Source organism: Rhinolophus sinicus, chromosome 11 (genome assembly GCF_057876585.1).
Source record: "Rhinolophus sinicus isolate RSI-liver-muscle chromosome 11, RSI-T2T, whole genome shotgun sequence".
In the NCBI taxonomy this organism is placed as follows: Eukaryota; Metazoa; Chordata; class Mammalia; order Chiroptera; family Rhinolophidae; genus Rhinolophus; species Rhinolophus sinicus.
Genome location: NC_142511.1, coordinates 2,816,510 through 2,843,450, shown reverse-complemented (window position 1 = coordinate 2,843,450; position 26,941 = coordinate 2,816,510). Strand labels below are relative to the sequence as shown.

Genomic DNA, 26,941 nt, shown 5'->3' with positions numbered 1-26,941 from the left:
ATACGGTTGATCAGATTTACCTTAGGATAAAGTGCTATGATAGGCAGAACAACGGCCACTCAAAGATGTCCACATCCTAATCCCGGAAGCAGGGACAGTGGCGCTCCATGGCGAGCAAGGATTCTGCAGGTGTGATTAAGTTAAGGGCTTGAGATGGGGAGTTTATGCTCAATGATCTGGGTGGGCCCAGTGTAACCACAGTGGTTCTTATGAGAGAAAGAGGGAGGCAGGATTGTCAGAAAGCATGTGATAATGGCAGCAGGGTGTGCGTGTGTGTGTGTGTGTGTGTGTGTGTGTGTGAAAGAGACAGAGAGAGAGACAGACAGACAGAGAGACAGAGAGAGAGAGAGACAGAGACAGAGACAGAGACAGAGAGAGACACTTGAAGATGCTGTATTTCTGGCTTTGAAGATAAGAGGCCATAAACCAAGGAATGCAGGGGGCCTAAAGAAGCGAGAAAAGGGAAGGAAACAGATTCTCCACCAATCCTCCAGAAAGAACACAGCCTTTCCGACACCCTGATTTTAAACTTCTGATCTCCAGAACTGTAAGATAATTCATTTGTGGTTTACCCAGCAATTTCACTACTAGTTACATACCCCAAAAAACTGAAATGAAGAATTCCAAGATACTGTATGTCAATGTTCACTATAGCATTTCCACAATAGCTAAAAGGTAGACATAACCCAAGTGTCCATCAACAACAGATGAATGGATAAACCAAATGTGGTATTTATACACAACAGAGTACCATTCAGCTGTACACGCTACAACATAAATGAACCGCCGAAATAGTACGCTAAGTAAAATAATTCTGACACAAAAGGACAAATACTGTATGATCCCACTCCTGTGAAATCTCTAGAACAGGCAAATTCATCGAGACAGGAAGTAGGCTAGAGGTCACGGAGCGCTGGGAGGAGGAAGAAATGGAGTTACTGCTCCTCCAGGGGCAGCCCAGCCTAGTGCAAAGAACTGTGTTATGAGAAACACCATGACTAGTCCCGCTTATCCAGATGGGGTTTCTGTTGAGACGATATTATTTTGGCAAAATCATCCAATCTTCCATTTTCTTCACTCCTGATCTTGGACGGCCTGAGCTGCTTTGTGAAGGGTCACGTAACCTGTTGGCTCCGTAAGCTCCACTTGCTGTTCTTTAACCTGGGCCTGTCGCTCAACAAGCCCATTGATCCCTTATCTATTTATTTATTTTAATCAGTTCCTTGAAAGCAACTACGTGAAACTCACTCGCTCTAGTCAAACCGTCCACTCCACTTCGCTCGCTCTCCGAGGCAAGGTAATGAAAGGCGCGTGGCCTGTGCGACCACAAGTACCGAACAGCGCTGAGCTCATGTCCCTTATCTGTGCAGCACCAGTGCTTACCTTACAGGAGTCTGAACAATTAGGATACGAAGCACATGTGGGAAGTGGTCAGCCACGCACGTTAGCAGGACTCAACGAACAGTAAGCACTGCCGTCAGGAAGCACTCCCCCCCTGCCTGCCCCCGAGGACCCCCTCAACCACCGTACTGAGAAACGGGACCTCTGAGGCCAGCTCATGCGAACAGTCCTCCTTTTCCTTCCCCCTTCCACCTCCGTTTTCTGACATTGTTTAATCTTCCCTTTTCCTCCCCAATTTTAGAAAAAGGGGCCTACCTTTGTCTATTTCAAAGTTAACCCTCCATTGTCACTACAGCCCTTCTCGGTTGTTTTCCCTTCTTCAGTCTCTTTCTCTCCGGTGGCTCCTTCCACCTGGGCTATACACAGTCAGTCAACTTGCTCAAAGGAACACCACTATGGCCCTTTCCTATCCCTCCTTTTTAATTACTATTATCTACCTTGAATCCATCACCTGTATATGGGTCTTACCTCTTCACAGATTGCTAACTCTTCAGATACTAAGAGCATCTCATAATTCGCACTAGCGTCTTCTAATAACACCAACTGCAATATTTTACATGTAGGACAAACACTTACAGAATAAGTAAATTAACAAACCTAAACTATAGATTTTCTGTGAACACATAAGGACTATTTGACAAAAGCACATTGTCAGACTGAGCTGTGCCACTTGAATCACTCTGGCAGGAGAAAGGCAAAGAAGCAAGACAACACAATCTTAATTTCCTAATATCATTCTCCTTAAAATATCACAAATCAAAATTATTTTTTTCTAGAAATGTTTAAAATTGTAGTAGTCTACACAAAAGTATTCATATATTCATTACAACAAAACAATCTGCAGGTTTGTTAATGTTTAAATAAAAATCAATTTGTAAGCATGTAATTATCTGAATCAAATGTAATTTTATACCTAACATATCAAATATGGTAATTTAATATGGAAACTGGAACTCAAATGCATTTTGATGTTCTTAAGCTAATAAACTGCCATCAGTGGGAGATGCTAAGAACAGCTGACAAATCAACATCCAAGGTTTCAGTTATTCTCAAGGGAATGTAAAGGTCCACACCACAGAAGGAATCTGGAATTTCATACAGGCATCCAATGCTACAGTTGACAGACAGGGAGTGAGTCGCTTTGTTCCAGAGTTAGGATGGCTCACCATCTCACATTTGATCCAACTTCTATATATTATTGTATTAGCAGTAACGCTTGTGAAAAACCAATACCATTCTTCTCTGTAGGACAAAGAGAAAATCAACCGCTACTATCGGCGATGGAAGCAAAGAAGCCTAAGAAAGTCCCAGTTCTTAGCCACAAAGTCAGAGTTTTAGACATTAAACAGCAAAATACCAAGTTGAGAGAGCTGAGCTCTGCGGTGGGAACGAACTCGCCACACAGGCCAGGCCGCATTAAAACTGAAACTGCGAGGACAGTGCTGGGGTCCCAAGAAGTCTGATGGAATGGACGTCAGCATTCTCCAGGGGATCTCTGAGTCTGTTTCTCTTCCCGTAGGAATGCAGGCCTCTTCCGGGGAGGTGATTTTTAGGTGGGTGTCCTACTCACTCTCCGTGAGCATACGAATGGGATCGACTGTAAACAAGTCCCACAGCTAAGCTGGGTGGTCAAGGCACCTACACTTCAGAGACCAGCCAATGAAAGATGGGGCTCAAACCGGGAGCAGAGAAACAGCAGGAAGGAGGCTGCTGCCGATAGTTCCGACAACGGAAGCAGCCCTTGCCCTTCCGGGAGGCACTACAGCAGTCTACATGGCTGGCCCTTGAGGGACATGCTGAATGCAACAGGGAGCCCCACAGCACGGTCTCACCCAGAGGGGCAGCTATGCATCAGGAGTGAAAGGTTAACGAGTAGCTGCAGGTACAGAACAGTTCAGAAGGAAAGTTATGCAGGCAGGGAGCTGCTCTATTGGTTCAACTCATCTGCTTCACGTTAAAGCTTGTGTGGTCAGAGGGTGGAAAACAAAGAGCGTTTCCAAGAGTGACGCTCATTCTTAGCATCTCCCAGTTAGGCATTCTCTAAGTGACAGGTCAAGGAGGCAAAGCTTCAGAAACTCATGTACTTTAGAAACCGTTACTATCTGTGTATTCCTGCCCATAATTCCCTTCATGTGCTTGAGTAGTTTAATTTCTGCCTTTCCCGGAAACTGGGGAAGCCCCTGTGCCATCTCAGCAGATGATAAAGACACGAGTCACATGTCTTCTGAGCCATGTGCTAAGTGTGGGCTGTGGGCAAGCCACCCTTTAGGGACTTACCTTTCCTCTCAGGGTGCCTTACTTTTCTCACTGATATACTAATTTTCTCCTGATAGAAGCTTTAATCAAGGCAATTTTAAAAAGTCACCAAATAACAGGATGCACTAGAAACAGGTGTGTTTTGAACTGTCTGCAGACACTGCCATGACTGCCCTATCCTTCACGGTGAATGTGGGCTGAGGCAGGTTTCTGTTCTGTTAACACCTGTGCCAGGTGCATCTTTGTACTGAACGTGCAGTGCATAGCCTGCTCTGTGCCCCACGTCTCCCTAATGCTCACGGGGACCTACAAAATGTTCCCCCCATCTTACAGCTGAGTACATTAAGTCTCAAAACGATTGGGGACCTGCCTGACGTCACACGAACCCCTAATTCCTGCCCAGAACTCCGGCACCCATGGGACCCCTGTCTCAGCTACTCTGCAGTTGCTGCCGGCAGGAGAAGTTATGTGTCTTCAGCAAACACAGTCCCAGTTCCTTCAGGTACTAAACTGTATCTGACAACTCAATACTCAAATGGGTCTTTATTTGCCAAATATGAGTCACAGTTAAATGGCAGGATTCTTCCTTCAGCTGTAGGAAAGCTAATCAAAGAGATGGATCTCAGAAGGCTCTTACCAGTGCTGCCATCTCCACTCTCCATAGGCGATTTACTGGTTTCTGACGGATTGTTCATTCTTGAGTCTGCAATAAATCAGAGGTGAATTAGGTTTTGAAAAAAGTGGGGATGTGGTTAGGGAGGCAAAACTGTGGCAGAGGAAAGGGGTGAGGATATTGACTAATGTCCCACAGTTGGAGGATGTAGCATCAACGCTAAAACACTGGAAACTGCAGTCAAGTTTATTTGAAAGAAACTAAAGGTTCCCTTAACCCTGACAAGATCCATAAACAGTCTTTCTAAAGAATTTTAAGATTCTTCCAAGAAAAATAACAGAAATCTACCCTAAAAAATTATAACACAGAGTCTGATATTTAAAAGGAGTACATGCTCTATAATGTAAAGCATAAAATACGTTAAAGAAACAAAGCTGGGAGGAAGCCCCTCACACAGGAAAGAACGCTACTCCCAATCAAGTGTCTTTTCTCCTAAGCCAAGATATCGGTGCATTATGACCAAAACAATACACTGGTAATCTTGATAACAGACTGGACAGTAATTCAACCTAACAAAATAAAAGAAAGCATAGCTAACAAAAATATCTCCATGTTCACTCCTCCCTCCAACAAACTAAACGTGTGTCAAAATGAGAAACCAGTTCAAGGAGTTGCCCACGACACACGACAGCTCCATCGAACAATTGCAAGAGTGAATCACAAGCACATTCACTTACAAACTACACTACCTGATACCCCAAAGGAACCTGAGGCTGTGGGTTGATATTTTTTAGGGTTGTCTGCTTAATGGAGATTTTCACAGCAAAAAGTTTTCATCAAGCTTATTAGGTATCTCAGAAGATATGTAAGAGAATAGACAAGAGCAAGTCTGCTTTTCTTCTACCTCTTTACGGGTAAAAATTAAATATACATTAAATAGATCTTATTTTACTTCTACTGCAAACTCAAACTTAGCATATTTATAAATCAAACAAGTTCATTATCAAACAAGTTCTGCCTTTCCCCCCACCGGTTAAGAAGAATTTAACTACTGGTTAAATGGTTAGCGGAGAATAAATACTTTAACCGTATTACATTTGATCTTTGACCAAAGAGCACATTTTGTCATTTGTTTAAACAAGAAATCAAAACGATCACGAGGAGTCCCGGCCATGTTGCCACAGTGGCATCTTCCTCACGCCCAAGGGATGAGAAAGTGTCAGGAGTCCTTGCCCCATGGATTCCACTTCCCACCCGGAAGTGTGGAATAGCTGTTGTAACAATGTTGTAAAGAGACACCCGTCTTATGTGCTTATGCAGTTCCATCCCATCTTTGGTTTGTTCAAACACTTTGGTCAAAGTGTTCAAACTCTGCGTCTCTGGTCATAAATGACGGTAGTTCTACCACTTCCTTTCCCCCACTGTCCAGAAAAATTTACATATCATCTGAAAGCATACTAAGGTTTGAAAGGAACAGGTGTACAACTTAGTGAGAATCAGCTTTCTGAATGACTTAACCAAAATCTTACGAAAGTCAACAAAGATCGCAACAGGTGGAACAGAACAAACTATTAGGCACACACCCCGCTCAACCCTTCCTTTAGAATGTGTTTTAAAAGAAAGTAGGAAAAATAACGAACCAGTTAACATTCATAAAAAGTGATAATCTTCCACATACCATAAAAATAAAGTAGGTATAATTCTTACCGAGTCCTAAGCCTGACCTTGTTTTATCCCACTCATATCCCAATTTCCACAACCATAAATGAAAGATTTTGTCACAGGTATTCTATGTGAATCCTCTAAGGATTTTCTACTGAATTGTCAAGAGCTTCAAAGACTTTTAACAAAATTACTTCACATACAAAATAACAAAAAAATAAAACAAGATCCTGATTAACTGTACAAGGAGAAGACTTTAAAACCTGTTAACTGAAAAGAGAGATATAATTTCTAATTCTAAAATATAATGCTAAGAATATTTTAAAGAGGCCTTCTCCTTTCCTTTCTGGAGTTCCCAACTTAGTAAGAGTAACTGTACGTAATTTCTTTTTTGATATTTGAAGCGTTTCCTCTCTGAGCATCTTGACCTGAGTGCATAGAATGAGTCGGAGCTGCCCTTGACATGTTTGTTGTTCAGTCACTCGCCCTTTCGCACGTGGCTTGGACCGTGCTATGCAGATATCGTTACCACCTTGGGGTTAGGTCCTGCCTTCTGCGCACAAATTCAAACATTTTCAGAACGACTGTTTTATTCTGTCCTTGGCAACTGTGAAGGTGATGAGGGCAGCCTCAATTTTTTCAAATGGGAAAAATGACTTACAGGAAAAACATTATTTGCAAAGGTTTGTAAGATGTCAAAGTCCTAGAGGTCACAGCATCTGACCCTCCAGGTGACCAGAGTAACCTAAAGAGGCCTCAATAATATTGCATACAGACAGACAAAACTCAACACAAAACATGGCGCTATGAGCCACCGTGTGTCTACAAACCAAAGCCCCTGAATCTTTAAATCTTAGTCACTAAAGACAGTTTCTATATGAAAAGCAGACAGCCCCCCGCCCCAAAAGGCTTGTTGTTCTATAGGAAAAACTCTAAAAATTGGCTTTCCAGCACTTAAAATTGTTTTCTGAAGAAGTTAATTTTTAAAAATAAAAAAGGCTAATATTAGCCAAAATTTGACATGAGTTTATAGTTCCTAAAATGTGGAAACTGATCACCAGTCCGATGGCAGTAACACTCATACTTATGGGAGCAATTCTGCACTCTGGCTCCACCTTATTTTTCACTAAGTACTTCTGGTTTTTATATAAGACCTTCGAATTGAGTATGCAAAACATTTTTATTAATATGCACATATTATTTAGGTACACTGTAGACCTTGTTTCAGATATAGTGTTTCTGGAACTACATGAAATGCTCTCAACAGAAATTTCCAAAAAGCAAAACTCCTCCACTCAAGTTGAAATGTAAATCCACACTATTTACTGAAAATATCCTCTGAAGCAGAAGAGCTAGCGGTCGGGAGGGAGGGACCTCCTGCAAAGGCAATGCTTGTGCTGTGCCCGTCCTCCCCAGTGCCCCGCACCTCGCCCCTCCCCCAAGCTGGATGCATATGGATTAAGCACGTCTGCGGAGTCAGCCCACACACTATTTCCACATTAAAGCTCATAAGGAAGAGCCGTGCTGGTACCCACCTGGGACATAGTCGCTGCAGTCCAGCATTGATGTGAAATCTTCTAGAGGCGCAGACAGTCCAAAGCAAGGAAGAAACAGGTAGCGGTGGGGAGGGGGCGGAGGGGGGGGACAGAAGGTACTACTGTTTCTGACAAATCTAAGAGAACGAGGGTGGGAGGTGGCAAGTGGATCAGGGAGGGGGAGACGCAAAACACAACTTCAGTTACACCATAGCAATCTTCAACTGAATAAGGAAACTTCAGTTGCTCAGAGGAGTTTTAGTCTCTGCTACCAGCTAGGACTGACATTGTCAAGGCAACTGAAGCATGAAAAGTTCCCCTTTTTGTAATAAAATAGAAACAAAGATTGCAGCTGGCAGTTTCCATAATGAAGCTTAATCAGTATGCGCGTGATTAGGGCCTTATGCAAATCTCTCCTCGTTAGCACAGCAGCCCGCACTTTGAAGTCCACGAACAATTCATTTACAGAATACACTGAAAGCACTCCCTGCATAATTTAAATCACTGCATAAATATGTATCATCCATTTGCATATTAATTGGCAGTGCATGAAGGGAAAAATTATCTCCTGAGTGCCAGCATAATAATTAGGAGGATAAAATGAGATTTCTTCCAATGGCCTGGCTCCTCGGACCTAACTTGAGATAGTGCTGGGGGAGAAGGGAGAGGAAGGAGACAGAGTTCTGTTAAAATGCCACTGAAATGACATGTACAAATTAGAAACAACTCTACAGACTTAAGCACCTTTAATCTCATTCCTGCTGGCAACAATGACTTCAGTAATAAGAGGATTTGCAAAACCCTTTCTACACAATCCAAACAATCCCAAGGAAATAATTAGCATGGTAGAAGCCGAACCCAGGGCTGTGGAGATGGTGCCAGCCCAGTGGCAGGGAATTTTCCCCATGTTAACGTCCGCGTCGGGGAAAGCCCTCCCCCACAAGCGGCCGTGTAACCCAGAAGCACGCAGGGTCTATAAAATGATCTTCCAGAGTGTGGAAAGCCCTGTGGAAAGTGCACAACTCTTTCTACACTACCAAGCTCACGGACTAGATTAGCCGGACGTCACATACTCTGATATACTTCCCTCATCAAACTCAATCTGAAGTAGAAGACGGTTTGTCACAACACCATCATCAGAAAATGAGCCATGTAAATTGTGGGATTACGTAGTATTTTAAGTAAATTTTACATTATTAAGGGATATGAATATGTGTGTATAAAATCCTTATTAAACAATAGTCACTTTAGAGTGATTTTACAAGTCAAAACATCAACCCCAAACGTTTAGGCATTACAATATGACAACATTCCATTCTAATCATTACAGGCAATTCAGGAGATTTATAAACACCACATGAAGTAGGCATTATTACCCTTTTTAGAAAATAAGGAGACAGAGGAACAGAGAGCTCAAGTACTTAACCCACTGTCACACTAATCATTACTAGTGGGGTCAGGATTGAAAACCATGTTCTGTTGACATAAAAATCTGAGCTCTTGGCTATTATACATTATGGACAAGCTGTACCGTTAGGAAATTGGTTGGGCATGTGGACTTGACTAAAGCAGCAGACTAAAATAGCTTGTTTGCAGTGACTGAGGAGAGCAGCAACTGGTGATAAAGGTTCTGTGTTTAAAAGTCAAGTGTGTACAGACACACAGAAGAGGACCCTGGGCGGCAGGAGCGTGCCCAAGGCTATCGCCCCATCGGTAAGTGCTTTCATTGAGAACCAGTCTCGAGCACGTCAAGTGTCGGATTTTTAAAAATATGTAACTTTGGCCAACACTACGGTTCAAATTAAACTCAAAATGCATTATGAGGGCCCGGCCCGGTGGCTCAGGCGGTGAGAGCTCCATGCTCCTAACTCCGAAGGCTGCCAGTTCGATTCCCACATGGGCCAGTGGGCTCTCAACCACAAGGCTGCCAGTTCAATTCTTTGAGTCCCACAAGGGATGGTGGGCTCCGCCCCCTGCAACTAAGATTGAACATGGCACCTCGAGCTGAGCTGCCACTGAGCAGCCGGATGGCTCAGTTGGTTGGAGCACGTCCTCTCAACCACAAGGTTGCCAGTTCAATTCCTCGACTCCCGCAAGGGATGGTGGGCTGCACCCCCTGCAACTAGAAAATGGCAACTGGACCTGGAGCTGAGCTGCGCCCTCCACAACTAAGATTGAAAGGACAACAACTTGACTTGGAAGAAAGGCCTGGAAGCACACGCTGTTCCCCAATAAAGTCCTGTTCCCCTATCGCCCCCCCAAAAAAATGCATTATGAGGAAATGAACGATAAGATTTCTATAAAGAACCTTAAAAAGATGTCCTTGCAAGTGAGTAACAGGCAGGAAGAGAATCAAAACCCTCTCTTAACTTTCAGATCAGCACTCTATTTGCACTGCGGGTATTTCTATGCTTTAGAGAATCACTTCTTTCGTGAACATGAGTTGAGGGCTTGGGGGAGAAAGTGACGCTGCCATTGAGCACCTGCGACACTCAGGCTTCTTCCCTCTTTGAACCTTTATTTTCTCATCTGCCAAATGACAATGTCTTCATGAGGTGGCTGTCAGGGTAAGAATGCTATCCTGACAGTCCTCTCAGGCCACCAGGAGCTGGAGCAGGTGGCCGCTGTGCCAGGGGAGACACGACCCAGGATTGACATTAGTTTTATTCAATCATAATTCGTAACATAAAACGAGCAAGAATATATACTGAAACAGGATGCCAAATTCAAATGACTGTACAAGTTCTAACCTATGGGAAAAGACGAGAAGCAACGATGAATGTGACCAGAATATAACAGATGTCAATAAACGTCTCCCTCCCTCCTCTCTGCCTTCACACAGTTTGACGCGTATTATCACACCACAGAATCCCTCTGCACCTCAGCACCTAGCCTTCTGTCCTGCGCAGCAGCACCTCTGAACTGCTCTTCTTAGGCCAAGCTGGCCCTTCACATATCAGCTCCGACGTCTTGAAGCTACAGCCACACAACCACGGCCACCCGGGGTGCCTGCTGGAGGTCTGGTGCAGTCACCTGGGGCCTCTGCACAGCAGGGAGCCCATTACGCACCAGCTCACACAGGCCACGGTGGAGAAGGACCCCTCCGCCCTTCACTGCAAAATGCACCATCTTCACTCCAAGGAGGGGAAGGGGCAAAGAAGGAAGCAGCCCTGAGGTGGCGCTCTCCAGGGTGCAGGAGGCCTCGCCTTGTTACAACGAAGGGCAAGAAACGCCCTCCTGCCACTCTTGCTCTCGGTGCTGTGTGCAGTGTAGAGGGCAGGCCCAACACCGGGGGTTGCCCGGACCTCTACAGACAGATCGAGGGAGGGATGGCCGCTGTCTCTGGCCTGCACCCCCCAGCCAGGGCACAGTAAGACTAAAAGAAGGGAACACACGGCTTTCCTCACAGCTGTGAATGGTCACTACATTTGGTGCTCTGTCTGAAACAGCAGAGTAAAACTTAACCTAAAAAGAACACTCTTAAAAAAAAACCAAAAATCATTTCTGGGAGGTTTGTGGGATTGTCAATCATTCACGCTTCAGCATGAATGAATCCAAGTTAACTGCTTTCATTTTACTTCTAGTTTAGGAGTTGACGTGACGTAATGGTAGTTTACATTAGGAAAGAGGGCAATAAATACTCATAATCTTATTTCATTAAAAGTAAACTGGGGCCTAGACAATGTCTCGTAGGTAGCTATTAAGTGACAGAAAGGGGGGAATGGGGACAGGGACAAAACAAGGAGGCATGAGAGGAAAATAAGTAAAATAAAATATGCCGAAACTCTTCCCCATGACACTGAGACCTGTAGTTAGATAGTCAATCAAAAAGGTCAATTTGAAATAAATACCATAAAAACATTATGTACACATCTTACACATTTCATTTTAATGCATTTTAATGCATCTTAATAAATATACATTCATTCACCAATCTTTTGATGTTGGACCAAAGCCTTTGCTTTCAGTTTGGACTCACTAATTGAGTTTCCTCTTCTTCCTTGGATAAAGACCTTAATACATACTTATCTAATATTTCTAAAGTCAATTTCTTTATTTTTGTTTTACAAGCTTTTCTCATTTTCACATTGTACATAATATGCACAGAACAGATATGAAAAACTCAAGGAAAGTCTCATGAAACACCGATCCTTCCTAGATTCATGCACTCTGATACATGGCTCTTCTTTCTAATGCTGATTTCAACCCACTGAATTGACTAACGGAGCCACAGACTGAAAAATTGCTTTAAAAGTAAGGCAAGAACTTACTTAAAAGACACATCAAGCAATCTGACTGCAGAATCATTTTCTTTTAGAACAATTTACCCCTAATATTTTACAGCTCTTTTGTTCAACTCTTATTCAATAGCCTTTTTAGTAATTACACTTTATCAAACCTTTTCAAAGGTTCAAGTTAAGTTTTCACAAAACATCGTCTTTCTTTTCCTGCCCTTCTGCTTCGCTCATGTAATAATTATATAAATTGTATAATTAAAATAAGTATTGCAGCCAGCACGAACAGGCTTGGGAACACAAACTAGTAAGTGACTCCTGGTAAGACACAGCCCATTGGCTGGAGCAGACGTGCAGACATATGAGGAATCAGCATGGGCGAGCTGCCGGGCAGGACACGGGCTTCCAGCAGGAGTCCTGGGGACAGCAGTCAACGGACTGGGACTCTGCTTTACAGAGAAAGCTACGCTAGAAGCCACACTAGAAGGCACCTAGCATTACACGGCACCTGCTCCGGGCTCCTCTTTGACCTGTGCTATCTGGTATTTCTACAGCCATGTACACAGCACAATCTAACACTCTGGCGTCCGTTAGTAAACATATCTTCATTACAAAACCCAATCTTGAAATGTCTTAGTGGTGAAAGCTTCAGTCTCATATGGCTTTCCGCAAGTTTTACCATCACACTGACTGTCTGTCTAGCAAGCTGCTCACGCTGTGTCTTCACATCTCTAACTGTCCAGAGTTTTGCTAAGTCATTGGTTTCATGCTTTAATGCAGTCAACAAGTACTCGCTGAGTGCTGCCAGAAATTGGGGACACAACTGCTGAGCGACAGAATGCTTACAACTGGCTGGCAGAGAGAAGTATGACACAATCACCCAAATATGTAATTACTGAGTGTGAAATCCCGTGGAGTAAACGAATACCTGACTCCAGGGCTTTCCCACAGGCCCACAATTTGTCTTGACGTCCTTGGCTAAAACTAGAGTTGTCCTGCTTTAACAACTGGATTGTGGCTTCTTCTGATTTCCATTTCTTAAACCCATGAAAAACAGGTTTGTTGTATTTAAAACCACGTGCTGCTTTGATTATTCCCATGCATTTTTGAACTATTCCGTTTTACTTGATATTGGTAAGTTACGTCTTCCCTCTTACTCTCAGGTTTCATGAATTTGTGACAATAAGGGTGACAGGTGCCTCAGAGTTCTATGTGAGATCCTCCACTCAACTGGTTCAAATGTTCTTCAGACTAAGCAGACGTGACGAAGGTGTCACAGTAACATGAACAGGACAGTGGCACGCGCCCCACACACAGGCCTCTCAGCCTGTCCACAAGACCCCCCCACCCCCCACCCCGTATCAATCCGTGAAAAGTCTACAGTCCTGTAAAGACAGGTTCCCAAGTCAGGACCTCAGCTCTTCCTTCTCCTTGTTGGCAAGTCACTATTTGTTCCTCTGAGATCCCACAGCAATTCTAATATCCCTCTTATTGTTTAACTTTCTGTTTAAAATAGAAACTCATAAGAATCAGTAAGACAGGTCCCATGGACCCATCGCCCAGTTTCCCCCACTGGTTGACTCTTCCAAAGCTAGGAAATAGACGTTGGTAGAAAGTGCATGTCATAAAGTATAGTTCTAAGTCATTTTACTGCCACGTGTAACCACCACTGCGATCCAAACGCAGAACTGTTTCAGCACAGACTTGTCTCCTGCTGCCCCACTACAGGCATGTCTACTCCTCTCCCTCAGCTAGTCCTGATTCTTGACAACCACTAACCTGTCAACCATTTTTGCAACTGTATCACTTTGAGAATGTTACACAAATGGAATCATATAGCATATGACCATCTGAGGTTGGCATTTTTTATTCAGCATAATGCCCGTAAGATCCATCCCAGCTGTCGTATGTATCAATAGTTTACTCCTTTCTATTGAGGAACAGGATTCCGTGACGTGTTTATCAGTTTGTTAACCACTCGGCTACTGAGGGAGTTTCTGGTTGTGTCCACTTCGGGTCATTACAAATAAAGCTGCTATAAACATTCATAAAGTGGGATGTACATAGGATCGCAGGCTCCCCTGTGGGAGAAAATATTTGCAAAGCACATATTTAATGAAGTACTTACATCTGGAATATGCAAAAAGCACATTCATGTACATATTTTGATTTCTCTGGGATAAATGCACAGAAATGAAGGTTGCTGGGTCATATGGTAAGCGCATGTTTCGTTTTTAAAGAGATTTCCAAGTATTTTCCAGGGTGGCCGGGCCATTTTACATGCCCCCAAACGACGGATGAGACCTGTTTCCCCTAATCCACAGCAGCATGTGGTACCCTCACCGCCCTTCACTGAGCTGTTCTCCTAGGTGTGCGGTGACATCGCACGGTTCTCCGTAATGGCTAGTACTACTCAACACCCCTTTACATGTCTATTTGCCATCCACGTCTTCTTCAGTGAGATGTCTATTCTTTACTTTTGGAGTTTTCGAAAAAGCCTCATTTTCTAATAGATTGTTTGTTGCACTAGGGTTGAGCTTTAAGAGTTCTTCATATATTGTACATAAGTGTCCTTTATCTGATACGTGCTTTGCAAATATTTTCTCCCAGTGTGAAGCTTGTTTTTTCATTCTCTTAACAGAGTTTTGATAAAGTCTAATTTACCAATTTTTAATTTGTAAAATTAAAACTTACTGTCATGTTTCAAAACTGTTCACCAAGCTCTATGTCCTGAAGATTGTCTTCTATGTCTTTTCCCTAAGGTGTGAGGTTTAGGTTTAGGGTTTTATTTTTATATCATTTGTCAAAAAGGCTCCTTCTTCCACTGAATTGCTTTCATTCTTTACTCACAAATCAGTTGGCTGTACTTGTTTAGATCTATTTCTAGGTTTTCTACTGTTCCACAGAACAATGTGTCAATCACGCCACCAAAACCCACAGGCTTGATTCCTGCAGCTATGTAACAAGTCTTGAAACTACAGAGATTGATTCCGCCTACTTCATTCTTCTATTTCAAAATTTTGTTAGCTAGTTTCTTTGCATTCCCATATTAATTTTAGAAAAATCTTATCCTTTAAAAATCTCGTGGGGATTTTGATAAGAATTGCATTAAACCTGTCTACCAATTTGGGGAGAACTGATATTTTCTATGTTGAGTGTTCTAATCTGCAGACACAGTATATTTCTCCATTTCTCTATAACTTCCTTCATTTCTCCCATCAGCATTTTGTAGTTTTCAGCAGACAAGTCCTGAACATGTTCTGTTGGATTTTAAACTAAGTAGTTCATTTTTTTAGCCCTTCCTTTAGGGTAGGTCTGCTGGAGATTAATTTTCTTTGTTTTCCTTCATCTAAGAATGTGTTGATTTCACCTTCATTCCTGAAGGATATTTTTGCTGGATATAGAATTTGGGATTTTGAGCTCTTTTCTGTACTTGAAAAATGTTATGCCGATGCCTCCTGGGTTTCTGATGAGAAATCCACTATCACTGAAACTGTTTTTCCCATAGGTGAGGTATCATTTCTCTTTCACTATTTTCAAGATTTTTCCTTTGTCTTTAGTGTACAGAAGTTTTATTATGATGTGTCTTACAGATTTCTTTGGGTTTAACTTGTTTGGAACTTGCTCAGCTACTTGAATCTGTAGGTTTCCAACTTCCGCCAAGTGTGGGAAGTTTTCAGCCCTTATTTCTTCAAGAACTTTTCAGCCCCACCCTCTCGCTCCTCCTCCTCCTCCTGTTGTAGACTTTTCTATATAGTCTTATAAGTCCCTGAGGCTCTGTTCACTTATTTGTTCTATCTTCTGCTGGTTCGGATTGGGTAATGTCTAGTGTTCTCTCTTCCAGTTCACTCTATCTGCTCCGTTCTGCTGTGAGCCCATCCAGTGAGTTTTTTATTTCAGTTATTATAGTTTTCAGTTCTAGAATATCCATTTAGTAGTTTCTATTTTCTATTTTTTTACTGAGGCTTTATGTTTCTTTGCTGAAACTTCATATTTTATCTCCTTCCTTTTTACTGTTTGGATGAAGAAATTACTAATGGAAGTATTTTATTTTTTAATTATGGGAATATGTGAAAAAGTCACAAGAGCCAGATTGGAGGGTCTCCCATTGGTCCCATTTTGGACAAAATAAAAAGAATGAATTACAACAATGACTCATAGGAATTCATGAGTCCATGCTAATATAAATAAATAAACAGATAAATAAATAAGAAAGTATTTCCTTTACTACAATGCCAAATAATAAATACAGAAAGAATAATATAATTAGAAAAAAATATTTGGAAACCATCATGGTAATAATTTCAGTCAAGAAATAACAGATGCAAAATCTAGTGAGTGAAAAATATGATACCAAAAATAGTTTCCCCACAAAATATTCATGAATTACAAAGGGAAGACGTGTAACTTTATCACTGGAGAAGCCTGGTAACCATCCCCTTAATCAAGAGATCACAGTTACCACGACTCGTCAAAGGACAAATCACACCGCACCACCAGAAGGATGAAACGAGAGTATATTCCTCTTGTGATATTCCTGCCGAAGATGCATCCTGAATCTGACCATGACAACTATTGATAAACCCCAATTCAAAAACATTCTACAAAATGCAGTCTTCCAAAGTGTCAGTCCTGAAAATCAAAGGAAGACTAAGGAACTCTTCCAGATTGACAAATACTAGAGAGAGATGGAAACTAAATGCAATGCATGCTCCTGGATTGGACTCTTTTGCTGTGAAGGACAGTTTGGGATAACTAGCAAAATCTGAACAGGGTCTATGTGTGCCGACAACATGTAACACTGTTAACTCGCCGAGCTTGTTTGGGCTGTGGCTACGTAGAAGAATATCCTTATTTGTTGGAATGACAACTACACACTCAAGTATTGGGAGTGATGGAGCATCAAGTCGGCGACTTACTCTCAAAAAGTTCAGAGAAAAAGAATATTGCAAGAATATTGCAACTTTTCTGAAGGTTTGGAATTATTTTAAATAAAAAGAAAAAACAGCAAAGAAAGAAAGGAAAAAAAAATCAACAAACTACCATCCACCATCCGGTGTGGTTTTTGTTGTTGTTACCCTGGTGGAGTCTTGCTCTCCCTACCCCTCGGAAACCTCTGATCACCAATGTGTATTAATACTAGCAACACTATTATTATCATCTCTTGATAAATATTTAATAAATACTTCCAAGATTTTTCTCCTGTGATAATAAAAAATTGTAAGTAACACTCTTAAATATTCCCATTTTTAACTGACTATTAATCCATAGGCCAGCAAGTCCCCTGTACGTACGTGAGACCAGAACATGCACAACATTGGGTCTATCTGGACATGGCTGAAGTACACACTGGTTTTATTTTTCTTCTTCTTTCTCATGTTTTAGTCTTTAAATTACATTTCTTAAGAAGTATACATTTTCTCTTTTGAAAACTTTAAAAAAAACCACTCTATGGAGATATGATTGATATACAAAAAGCTGTACATATATATACACACACACACACACACACACACACACACACACACAACGTTTTAAGTTTGGAGATAAGTGTACACCCATGAGACCACTCTCATGGCCATAAATGTATCCATCGCTTCCAGGTTTTCTGTCACCACCCCTTTTTTTAATTAAACAAAATCTGTGTGTGTGGTAAGAGCACTTAAGACCCACCCTCTTAGCAAATGTTTATGTCTATAATACAGTATGGTTAACTATAGACTTCCGAAAACTTAACATGTGACCCCCTCCCAAAAAAATACCAAAACACGGATGCCCTCTGCCCCGCCGCATGAGTATTCTAGAGCAATCCAGACAGCGGCAGTCAGGCACTGGGCACCGTCCACAGCACTGGTGCTGCCAAAGCAGATGGCACAACAACATGGAGGGTCAACAAGGTGACCATACAAAAAGCAAGGCATAATTCCGTACGTAACGCTTCCTTCTCTTTGCTCTTCTGCCTGGACTGCTACGCACATTACCACGGACGCGGGGGTGGCTGGCATGTGCCCAACAGAGTGGGAGTTCAGCAACTGCTAGCTGCCCAGCCCTGCCCCTTCCCTTCTCTTCAGATGACGCGAAACTACACGGAATACTGAGAGTAGTTAAGCAACTTGTAATCTTACTGTAATGCCAGATGCACGAATACACTTCATGTCATGTTTGCAAGCTCCCATTAGTCAGAAAGCATTTCACCAGAAAAACAATAAAATCTGTCAATGTATCTCACCTTTTGTAAGTCCTAACATATGACTCCCCCAAACAGAGGTACCAGATGCTCTACCGTACATTATTCCGCATTCTGAATAGTATGTATAGCTTAAAAACGCACTGCATTACAGTTCTGTGCTCCAAGTTCTCCACACTGCTAGGAATAAAACAGCTACGTGACTGACACGAGCTACCATAAAATGTATTTTTAACACCTCATGCCTACACTCTGTGCGGCCCTGCCCTCTTTTGGCCAGCCAGGTAGTGGTGGGAATTTAATGAAAGATTCCTGGGGAAAGGTGAATTTCAGGCGACAACTCAGGTTTTAAAGCAAAGATTCTCCTGGTTTGGGCAAACTCAGGTATTCTGAATATTTAACAGAAGAAACAATTTCCTTTATACTTTCAACATTTTCACTTAAGATAATAAGCTTTTATTTATCCCCCAGCCAGTCAGACACTTGAAATGTCGTATTCGTTTTTAATACTATTCTTTGTTGTATCAATGTTTTTCACTAAAAATTGTCTTAACTAATTTTGAAAGGTCTGTTTAAAAAATATTTTAGGAAACCAATTGTTGCTTGATCAAGTGTAAAAATGTTCAGTTATAAAAAATATACCTTTGGACTTGCTCAAATCAGTTTAGTTTAAGTATGTTTATAATGTACAAATACTTATAAACACCTTTTTTTAAGGGTATATTATTTCCTATGCCTTTAACTACATTGTAAAGACAGTGAGTATGATTCCTATCGTTAAATCATGACAGAGGAAGATATGGTGTCTTTGTACTTCCTCGACGTCTCTAAATGCTCAGTTCTGAACAGGTGAATTCAGGGAGGAAATGATTCCATAATCAGGGTCAGTTTATCAGTTAGCATGGGATGGGTTGGACTTACAATTGAATTTTAATTCCAAAAATAAACTGGCTTCATGGCTTAGTAATGGGCTATGAAATCAGAGAAAATGGGGTTAAACTCCAATTCTCCCATCTTGGACTATAGGACTCACTCTACACCCAGATCTCCTCATCTGTAAATCAAGTACAATGTATCTAAGCCCAGGATTCCCCTCAGGCTTAGATACAACATATCTGAAAGCTTCCACTGCACTTAGTAGTTAATTAATGGTTGTTACACCGCTGTTAGAAGAGAAAATACTGTCTGTAAAATAAACAAAACCTTTGCCTTCTCTGTTCCCACATTAACATTTTAAGTTAAGCGAAAGGAAAATCCACAAGAACTGTCACTGCGGTTTGTTTATTCTCTTAGGCATGTTAATTTATATTTAAGGTACTTAGAAGAATTTCTAAAAGGCACTTTAGAAGTCAAAATATGTAGATCCTGATCTGGTTTCTAATCTCCTGTCTACACCGGCTGAACTTCCACAAGCAAGTCATCTGATCTCTCTATTCTTTGCTGAGGTCAATCTGTAAAATGGCTAAGACGTAGGCTGCAATATTATTGCTAACATCATACTGTCACAGAATAAAGATGATAGTTAACATAAAATATAGTTATGTAGCATATGCGCAGCGATTTCACAACTTTTTCGAAAGAAACCAGAGCTTGATGTAACACGAGGACCAATCCTAACTGCTTTCCATGGCTGGCTAGGGCACAGGCATTCTAAGCACCACTCCATCACAGCAATGCATATAAAATCCAATAAATTTCAGAGTTAAGAATGAAATATATATATATACATAAATGGTAAGTCATTTTCATAGTCATCCACAAAATTCAAGGCAATCATCACAACACCTGGATTTATCAGAGGCTACTAAATCAATAGCTTTTATTAGCAGAAAATATTTACCAGGTATAGAAAGACTGCATTCTTTCTTTGAATTGATTCATTGAAAACTGAGAGTAGTTTGGGAATTAAAAAGGCAGGAAAGCTCTTCTTACTTTTCCAGTCTATGAATACAAAAAGAGAAAAAGGCAAGACTGAGTAAGCTGTATAAAATCGCCTAACAATTTATGGGGGGGACAAGTAAACACAGTGGGGAACACCGGACTGCCCATCAAGGTATGTTTATGAGAGAAGGGGATCATAGTAGCTTATACCATGGAAAACTAAAGATCAACACAAAATTCTGTCACAATTCTCCAAGAGTGGTCAAAAATTTGCTAAGACATTTTATTACATTCTACAACTGAAAAGAAAGAAATTGACTTTGCTCTCTCGGGAAAAAATTTATTACATTCTACAACTGGAAAGAAACTGCATTTGTTCTCTCTTGGGAAAAAAGTGTCTGATCTGTATGCATTTTAAGTTCTTTAAGAGAATTTTTTTAAAAATCACTAAATTGTAAGAGGATATACCTAAAACAAAACAAAAAATGCATTGAGACAAATAGATATGCAAAACAAATATAAACTTTAGTACACACACACCCCCCCAAGCACTCCAGAGCAGAAATTGTAACAAATTAGAGAAATCCACCCAAGCTTTCTCCTTTAGATCAATTTGATGGTTACAGACGGGCTCTTTCTGGCTGTCCACTGGTGCATCTCCAGACCTTTCTATCGAAATTTCCTTTGAAATTTCCCCAACTTAAATTGGATGCAAATAAGCCAGGTGTGGTCCTCACAACAGTAATCCAGCTAGACCCTACTGCGTTTCCACAGAAACGCGCACAGCTGGCAGTGGCAACGAGGTGGTGCTGGCCTCCGATTGGGTGAGAAAGTTTCAATACTCATTGACTGATACAATTCTGGTATCTTCCTGAAGAACAAATACAAAACAAAACAAAACAAAACTCGCATCTTTGCTTGAAACATCAAGCAAAATGACGCAAAGTATTGTCCTCTACTCCAAAAGTGGCTTTGTCTAGCAGCAGTAATTAATGTGTGTGTGAAAAGTTACAAGATGCCAATTACCAAATGGTAACCATTCTTTTATTAAAGAAATACAGTATTTTAAGAGTATTCCCTGTCGGTCACTTAATGTGATAACCAACATCCAGAGAGTGAGAAACTATCTCAAGTCCCATCTAAGTAGTAATAAGTGCCGTGCATCTTTTCCTTACATAATTCAATATGACCGCTTGCTGTCTTTATTAAAAGTGATGTGTTCACAGCAGCGATTCCCAAAGGGCAGTACCTGGCTCAGGCCGTCAGCATCACCCGGGAACTTCCCGGAAGTGTAAATTCTCGGGCCCCACCCCAGACCTACTGAAGCAGAAAACTCTGGGTGGGAGGCCCAGCAATCTGGGTTTTCACAAAGATTCTGACGCACACTGAAGTTAGAGAACCAGGATTTACAGGGTCAAACTTCAGAGGAGACTGAAATATGGACTAGAAAATGCGATGCCTCATCTCACACTCGGACCTAAGCGAGGCCCAGCCACAAAACAAAGTGTAAAGGAGAACACACTGGTCTCTCGCATGGAGTCTGCTGGCGAGTGTCCCATCGTCTAAAGGACACGCAGAGATGAGCAGATCATCGTGTCCGTCTTTCCCACACGTGTCAAGCACGAAGAGAAATCACGTGTCCGTTCATAATTATTCAAGGTGAGGACGGTCCTTGCACTCAACACACTCGGTCCACTACCACTCACAACCCATTTCCAGTCACTGAGCTCTTCAGACACAGGGCAGCAAACCTAACCATTTATTCCTCGATAACAAAGAAAATCATAATTTTTCCGAGATGTCACATGTATATGTAGGGATGAGTCTGAAGTCTGAGTGAGTCATAAATGTTAACATTCCTCCCTACTTATCAGAACTTTTTAAAAACATACAAGGATGCACTTCTTCCTTGTATGCTGCCTTCATATATTACAGATACACTTCTCATTTTTCCTATAACTTTGGAACACCCATTTACAATTCCTTCCCTATTTCCTTTAAGACAAAGGGTAGCACTTCAAAGAACAGCTAAACTAGTGACATGTAAGTGACCAGAGATGAACACAGACCTAAGAGAGAAAAAACACTGGGCAAATCAAACATATCATATGTGATAGAATTGATGGACTTAAGCCAACTGAATAGTTTTCTGCAGCTCGTAATTAAAGATAAATTGCTAAATACCTTCAGTGTTATACCTGCAAAATGTACTTTTAAAACTGCATTTTAAGTGAATTGAAGACCAGTCACAATAGTTTTTTAAATCCATTAATTCAAATAAGTTTGTTTACTTATTCCCAGGATTATTTTGTAATGTTTTATAAGAAATATGATGAAACTTATTCAAAGGTCAGATTCCGGACATTACATATGAGGCAGGAAACAGAACATACATTTGACTTTTCTTCTGCTTGTCATTTTCTTTTCTTAAATATACTTGCATATGTGCAAGTATAGAACTAGCTTATAATTTTCCAAAAAATGTTTACACCATCATCCAACTGAAATGAATGTCCACAAAACGTCACGCATGGCAGACCTCAGGTAACCTAACACACTCGCTGGCCCTGCCGTTCGGCCCCCAGGAACGGGCACGATGGTCACCTGGGCAGGCAGCCTTGGGAATTTGGGTTCCTCCAACCAGGAGGCGTCTTCCCGGGGGACTTCTCTCTATGCCAGTCTCTGTCTTCCCGTCATCTTATCTCCTCAGAAAGCCATTCCCTGACCATTGAATGGAAAAAGCATCCCCCTTCCCAAGTTACTGTCATGGCACTGGATTTTACTCTCTCTGTCCTCATCAATTTACAACTTATGTACCTGCCCCTGGAGGCACGTTCCCTGTGCGCAGGTCCCCTACCTATTGGTGCTGTCCACAGCAGCCACCTTGGTGCATGGCAGAACCTGACAGGCGCCCAAAACTATCTGTTAAAGGAATGAATGGTGCCTAGAAAGTCAGTCAAGACTGGCTCAGGGATGTGGGCTTAAGTCTACAGTGAAACTCCGTGAAAGAAGCCACTTCCAGAAGGGAAAGGGCTGCACGCTGAGGGAGCTCATCTTTGATTTGGAACGGAGGCGGACCTCTTAGCAAAATCCTGCTATAGTCCTGCTAGCACACAGTGACATTGTTTTTGTCTAGCAAATACTTGTTTTTTTAAAAAAAACAACAACATCAGGGCCCTAAGGAATAAGAGCAGCTTCTGGTTTGTGATGTTCTTGGCCATTTAGAGTACCAAGTTCTATGTTACTCATTGTTAATGTTTCCCCTAGATTAGTATGGGTTCTCAGAAACAATAAAATCAGAACTGCCGTCAAGTTAACTGATGTGAAATCTCAGAACATTATGAGCAGAAATTCTAGATTCCAACTCTAAATCAATATTGACATTTAGGATCCTGGTAAATGGGGTAAACCTACTTAATGCCTAAGTTAAAATTTGCTCAGAAGCCTAAATAGACTTTTGAGAAACTCAGCCATTTCAAATCACATCCTAGGGACTCAATGTGCCATTGAACTTTGCAAAATAACACGAACATGTTGGGCGTCCTGTTGAGACCCCAACTCCTCGGAAAAATTCTGAGTAAGAAGTCAATTCCCCTATCTGCCATCGTTGAACAAGAAAGCACACTATTTCAGGAGAACTGACGAATCGATGATCTGTCTGTGAGCCAAGCACTTACTATGTGCTAAGGTCTTAGAGGTTACTCAGATCTACCCACATGTCCCGTTTCTTCGCTCACCATTTTCTCCTGCACCCTCGTCTTCCTTCTGAGTTCAATTTCCTTCTTTCCTTAAAATGTTCTTTCTTTAAAAGTTCCTTTAGTGAAGGTAAGATGGATGCCTATTCAATTTTCATTTGTCCAAAACTGTCATTTCATCTTTATTCTTGAATACAAGTTTAGCTGGGTAAAAATTTTAAGGCTGGTAGTTAATTTTTTTCTCAGTATTTTATAATCTCATTGTCTACAGGCTTCCATTGTTGCTACTGAGTATGGGGAAATGTCGCTCCTTTATGGGCAATTATCTACCTCTCCTGTCCCCTATTATCTTCTTTGTATTTGATTTTCTGCACTTTCACTATAATGTACCCAGGGATAGAATTTTTATCCAGCTTGGGGTTTCATTGTGCTTCCTGAAGCTGAGAATTCACGCCTTTCATCAATTCTAGAAAACCCTCATCCAGTATGAGAACTATCTCTGTTCTCTCTGGAACTCCAATTAGATTCATTTTAAGCCTTCTCATCTGTCCTTGATATCGCAGCTCCTCTTTCATATCTTTCATCTGTACCCACTGTTACTACTGCATCTGGTTAATTTCCTGAGATAGACCATCAAGTCACTCTTCAAAAAGTGTCTACGCCTGGCCGGCCCGGTGGCTCAGGCGGTTGGAGCTCCGTGCTCCTAACTCTGAAGGCTGCCGGTTCGATTCCCACATGTGCCAGTGGGCTCTCAACCACAAGGTTGCCAGTTCGATTCCTCAAGTCCCACAAGGGATGGTGGGCAGCGCCCCCTGCAACTAAGATTCAACACGGCACCTTGAGCTGAGCTGCCGCTGAGCTCCCGGATGGCTCAGTTGGTTGGAGCGCGTCCTCTCAACCACAAGGTTGCCGCTTCAACTCCCGCAACGGATGGCGGGCTGCGCCCCCTGCAACTAAAAAACGGCAACTGGACCTGGAGCTGAGCTGCGCCCTCCACAGCTAAGACTGAAAGGACAACTTGACTTGGAAAAAAGGCCTGGAAGTACACACTGTTCCCCAATAAAGTCCTGTTCCCCTTCCCCAATAAAATCTTAAAAAAAAAAAGTGTCTACTACTTAACTTGTTCACTGAGTTACTAAATTTCAATGACTATTTCTTTCCTTTCTAGAGATTGCCGTCCAGCTGGACGGGAAGCCTCTTCTCTCTCCTGATTCCTGGCTGCTCGTCCACACTCAGCATTCCGGCAACTCTTACGTCCCCCTCGTTACAGGTCACGTCAGGACGCTAAACGCACGAGTATTTACATGCTACTGAGAGCCCTTCTCCACGGGGCCGACCGTCAGTTTGCCAGGGACTTCGCCTGACAACATGCGGGTGAATCGCAGAGGTGCCTTCACCTTTTCCATCTGTCCGATGTCTAGTTCTCCAGGTCTTTACGAAGCCTCGTGTTATCCAGCTTAACAACTGCCATTCATTGAGCCTCACGGTGGCTCAGTAACTGTTCTAGCACTTTGCATACATTATCCTCAAAACAGCCCAATTTACAGATGAAGCAACTAAGACAGAGAGGCAGGGAAGCCCAGGACGCAGTCACAGGCAGTCTGGCTCTGGGGAATGACAATCCCTACACTACCCTACCTCCCAAATGTTGAAAACTAACTGCATCTTCTCCACCTATTCAACATTTTATGGCCTGGGATTATATACAACGTCAAGGTTTTCTTTGCATTTCTTGTCCTACTGTTTTTCCTATAAGAGCGTAAGAAAAACTAGTGAGCCGTACAGTTGGCTGGCACAGGCCCATAAGTCCTGCCTGCCAGAGGCACTGAAGCACGTTTTGTGAGGCCAGCACGTGGAAAAACAGCTGTTCCTCAGTAAGTAACTGGTTGAGTAAGTGCCTACAATGTCCTACGTTTTTATAATAATTCAGACTAAAGCACTTCCATTATTTTGTTTTTCTGGTCTTTAATCATCGCTGCTCTGGACCGTCTCCACTGAAGCACGTGTCCAAACCTGTATACTTACTAGACATGGAGGTCACTTCGTACAAGAGTAGAAATTGCTTTGCTATGTTTCCAATAGGGTTTCCAGGCGGGAATTCCCGCCCGTTCTCAGGAATTTTTTTCGCTTCCCTGTTTCCGAATCCCGAGATATAAACTGTTTTCTGTTCTCCACAATGAATCGTTTCCACAAAGTGATGGCCGATATTACCAACCAGCTGGATTCAAGGAGCTGATTTTCCCAATTTGCTGACCAACTTTTCTTGGGATTCAGGAAAGGGAAAGCGGAAAAAAAAAATCCTGAGGATAGGTGGGAATTTCCGCCTGGAAACCCTAGTTTCCAATAAACTTCCTTTTAAAATCCAGAGCTAGTCTTTTGGCCATAGTATGTCAATCTGTGATCTTCAAATAACAAACAACAATAACTTTTAAATTCTCCTTGCTATTAATAGCTTGAAAACCATAATCCTTAAAATGTAGACTGGACTATTTTCCTCAAACACATTATTTTAGACTTGTACACCATAGCTCTTTTGCCATTTTTCCTCACTCAGACAATCGCAATCAGAGACGTTTTGCTAGTGGTATAGCACTCCCAAATGCTTTATGTAAATTCTGAGTAAGACCAGTCTACAGATGGACCCCTGGAGAACGATGTAACTTACTTTCTCCCTCTCAACCAGACTCAAATGAAGATAAACACTCTGCGCTTCTCCTGTGGGATGCGACCTTAAGGGATTCAAGGCACTTAGCTCAGTGGGATGGGGGGGCACTAGTTACAAGAATGTCCCTGACACCTGATTGCATTAGTGGTAGCCGGCACTTTAGAAGCACTTAGTAGAGGTGAGTCCCGTGTGTTCCTACTTTATTGCTCCAACAGCAGCACAGCAGCCAGCACATATGGACCCTCAGTAAATGCCTCTGACATTGGGAATGCTTGAACTCTCAGAGGCTGACAATTGAGCACAGTTAATTTCAGGGAAGGGGTGAGGAAGAAGGAAGCTCTTCCTTTGTATGCTAAATCGGGACTGGAAAAAAAATGGTCGAGACTGGAAAGAACATGCCAAAGAAACCATCTGAATGACATAGGAAGGTCAAGTGTTCACAAAAGCCTCGATTAAAATAATTTCAAAGAAAAGAAAAGCATTATTGGTTTGTAACACACCTTGACCCTCACCCTAATAAAAAACTAAGGGTCCTGTGCAAACCTAACGTCACCTATCTTTTCAAAGGTAACAATCACAGCCCTGTTCATCCCTCATAGTAATTTCAGCTGACCCGGCACAGACCTGAGTGGAGACACAGTTGTGTTCGGAACCTGACAACAGGCTCACCTCTGGGCAGCGCTCAGCTATTTTCCCACACTCTCTGAATAAACAAACTAAAAACAAACAAAAACTCCCTAAGTAACAGTAATAGCTACAAAATCTCTTTTCTACAAAAACCAAGCTCAAATACTATACATCGCTGCTACCT

General features: G+C 42.0%; 1 protein-coding gene across 8 annotated transcripts in view; it reads right to left on the bottom strand.

Annotated features, from left to right (window-relative positions):
- The window catches only part of POU2F1 (POU class 2 homeobox 1), a 108,558-nt gene that overhangs the window by 39,121 nt on the left and 42,496 nt on the right, over positions 1-26,941 (bottom strand). For 5 of the 8 annotated variants that reach the window (XM_074322341.2, XM_074322342.2, XM_074322346.2 and 2 more), the window contains exon 2: positions 4,295-4,360. In XM_074322341.2, the coding sequence (XP_074178442.1) occupies positions 4,295-4,360 (66 nt within the window). Of the gene's footprint in view, positions 1-4,294; positions 4,361-7,467; positions 7,724-19,729; positions 19,831-26,941 lie in introns of those variants that run through there. The other 3 variants (XM_019747406.3, XM_019747404.3, XM_074322344.2) reach the window with 2 other exon arrangements.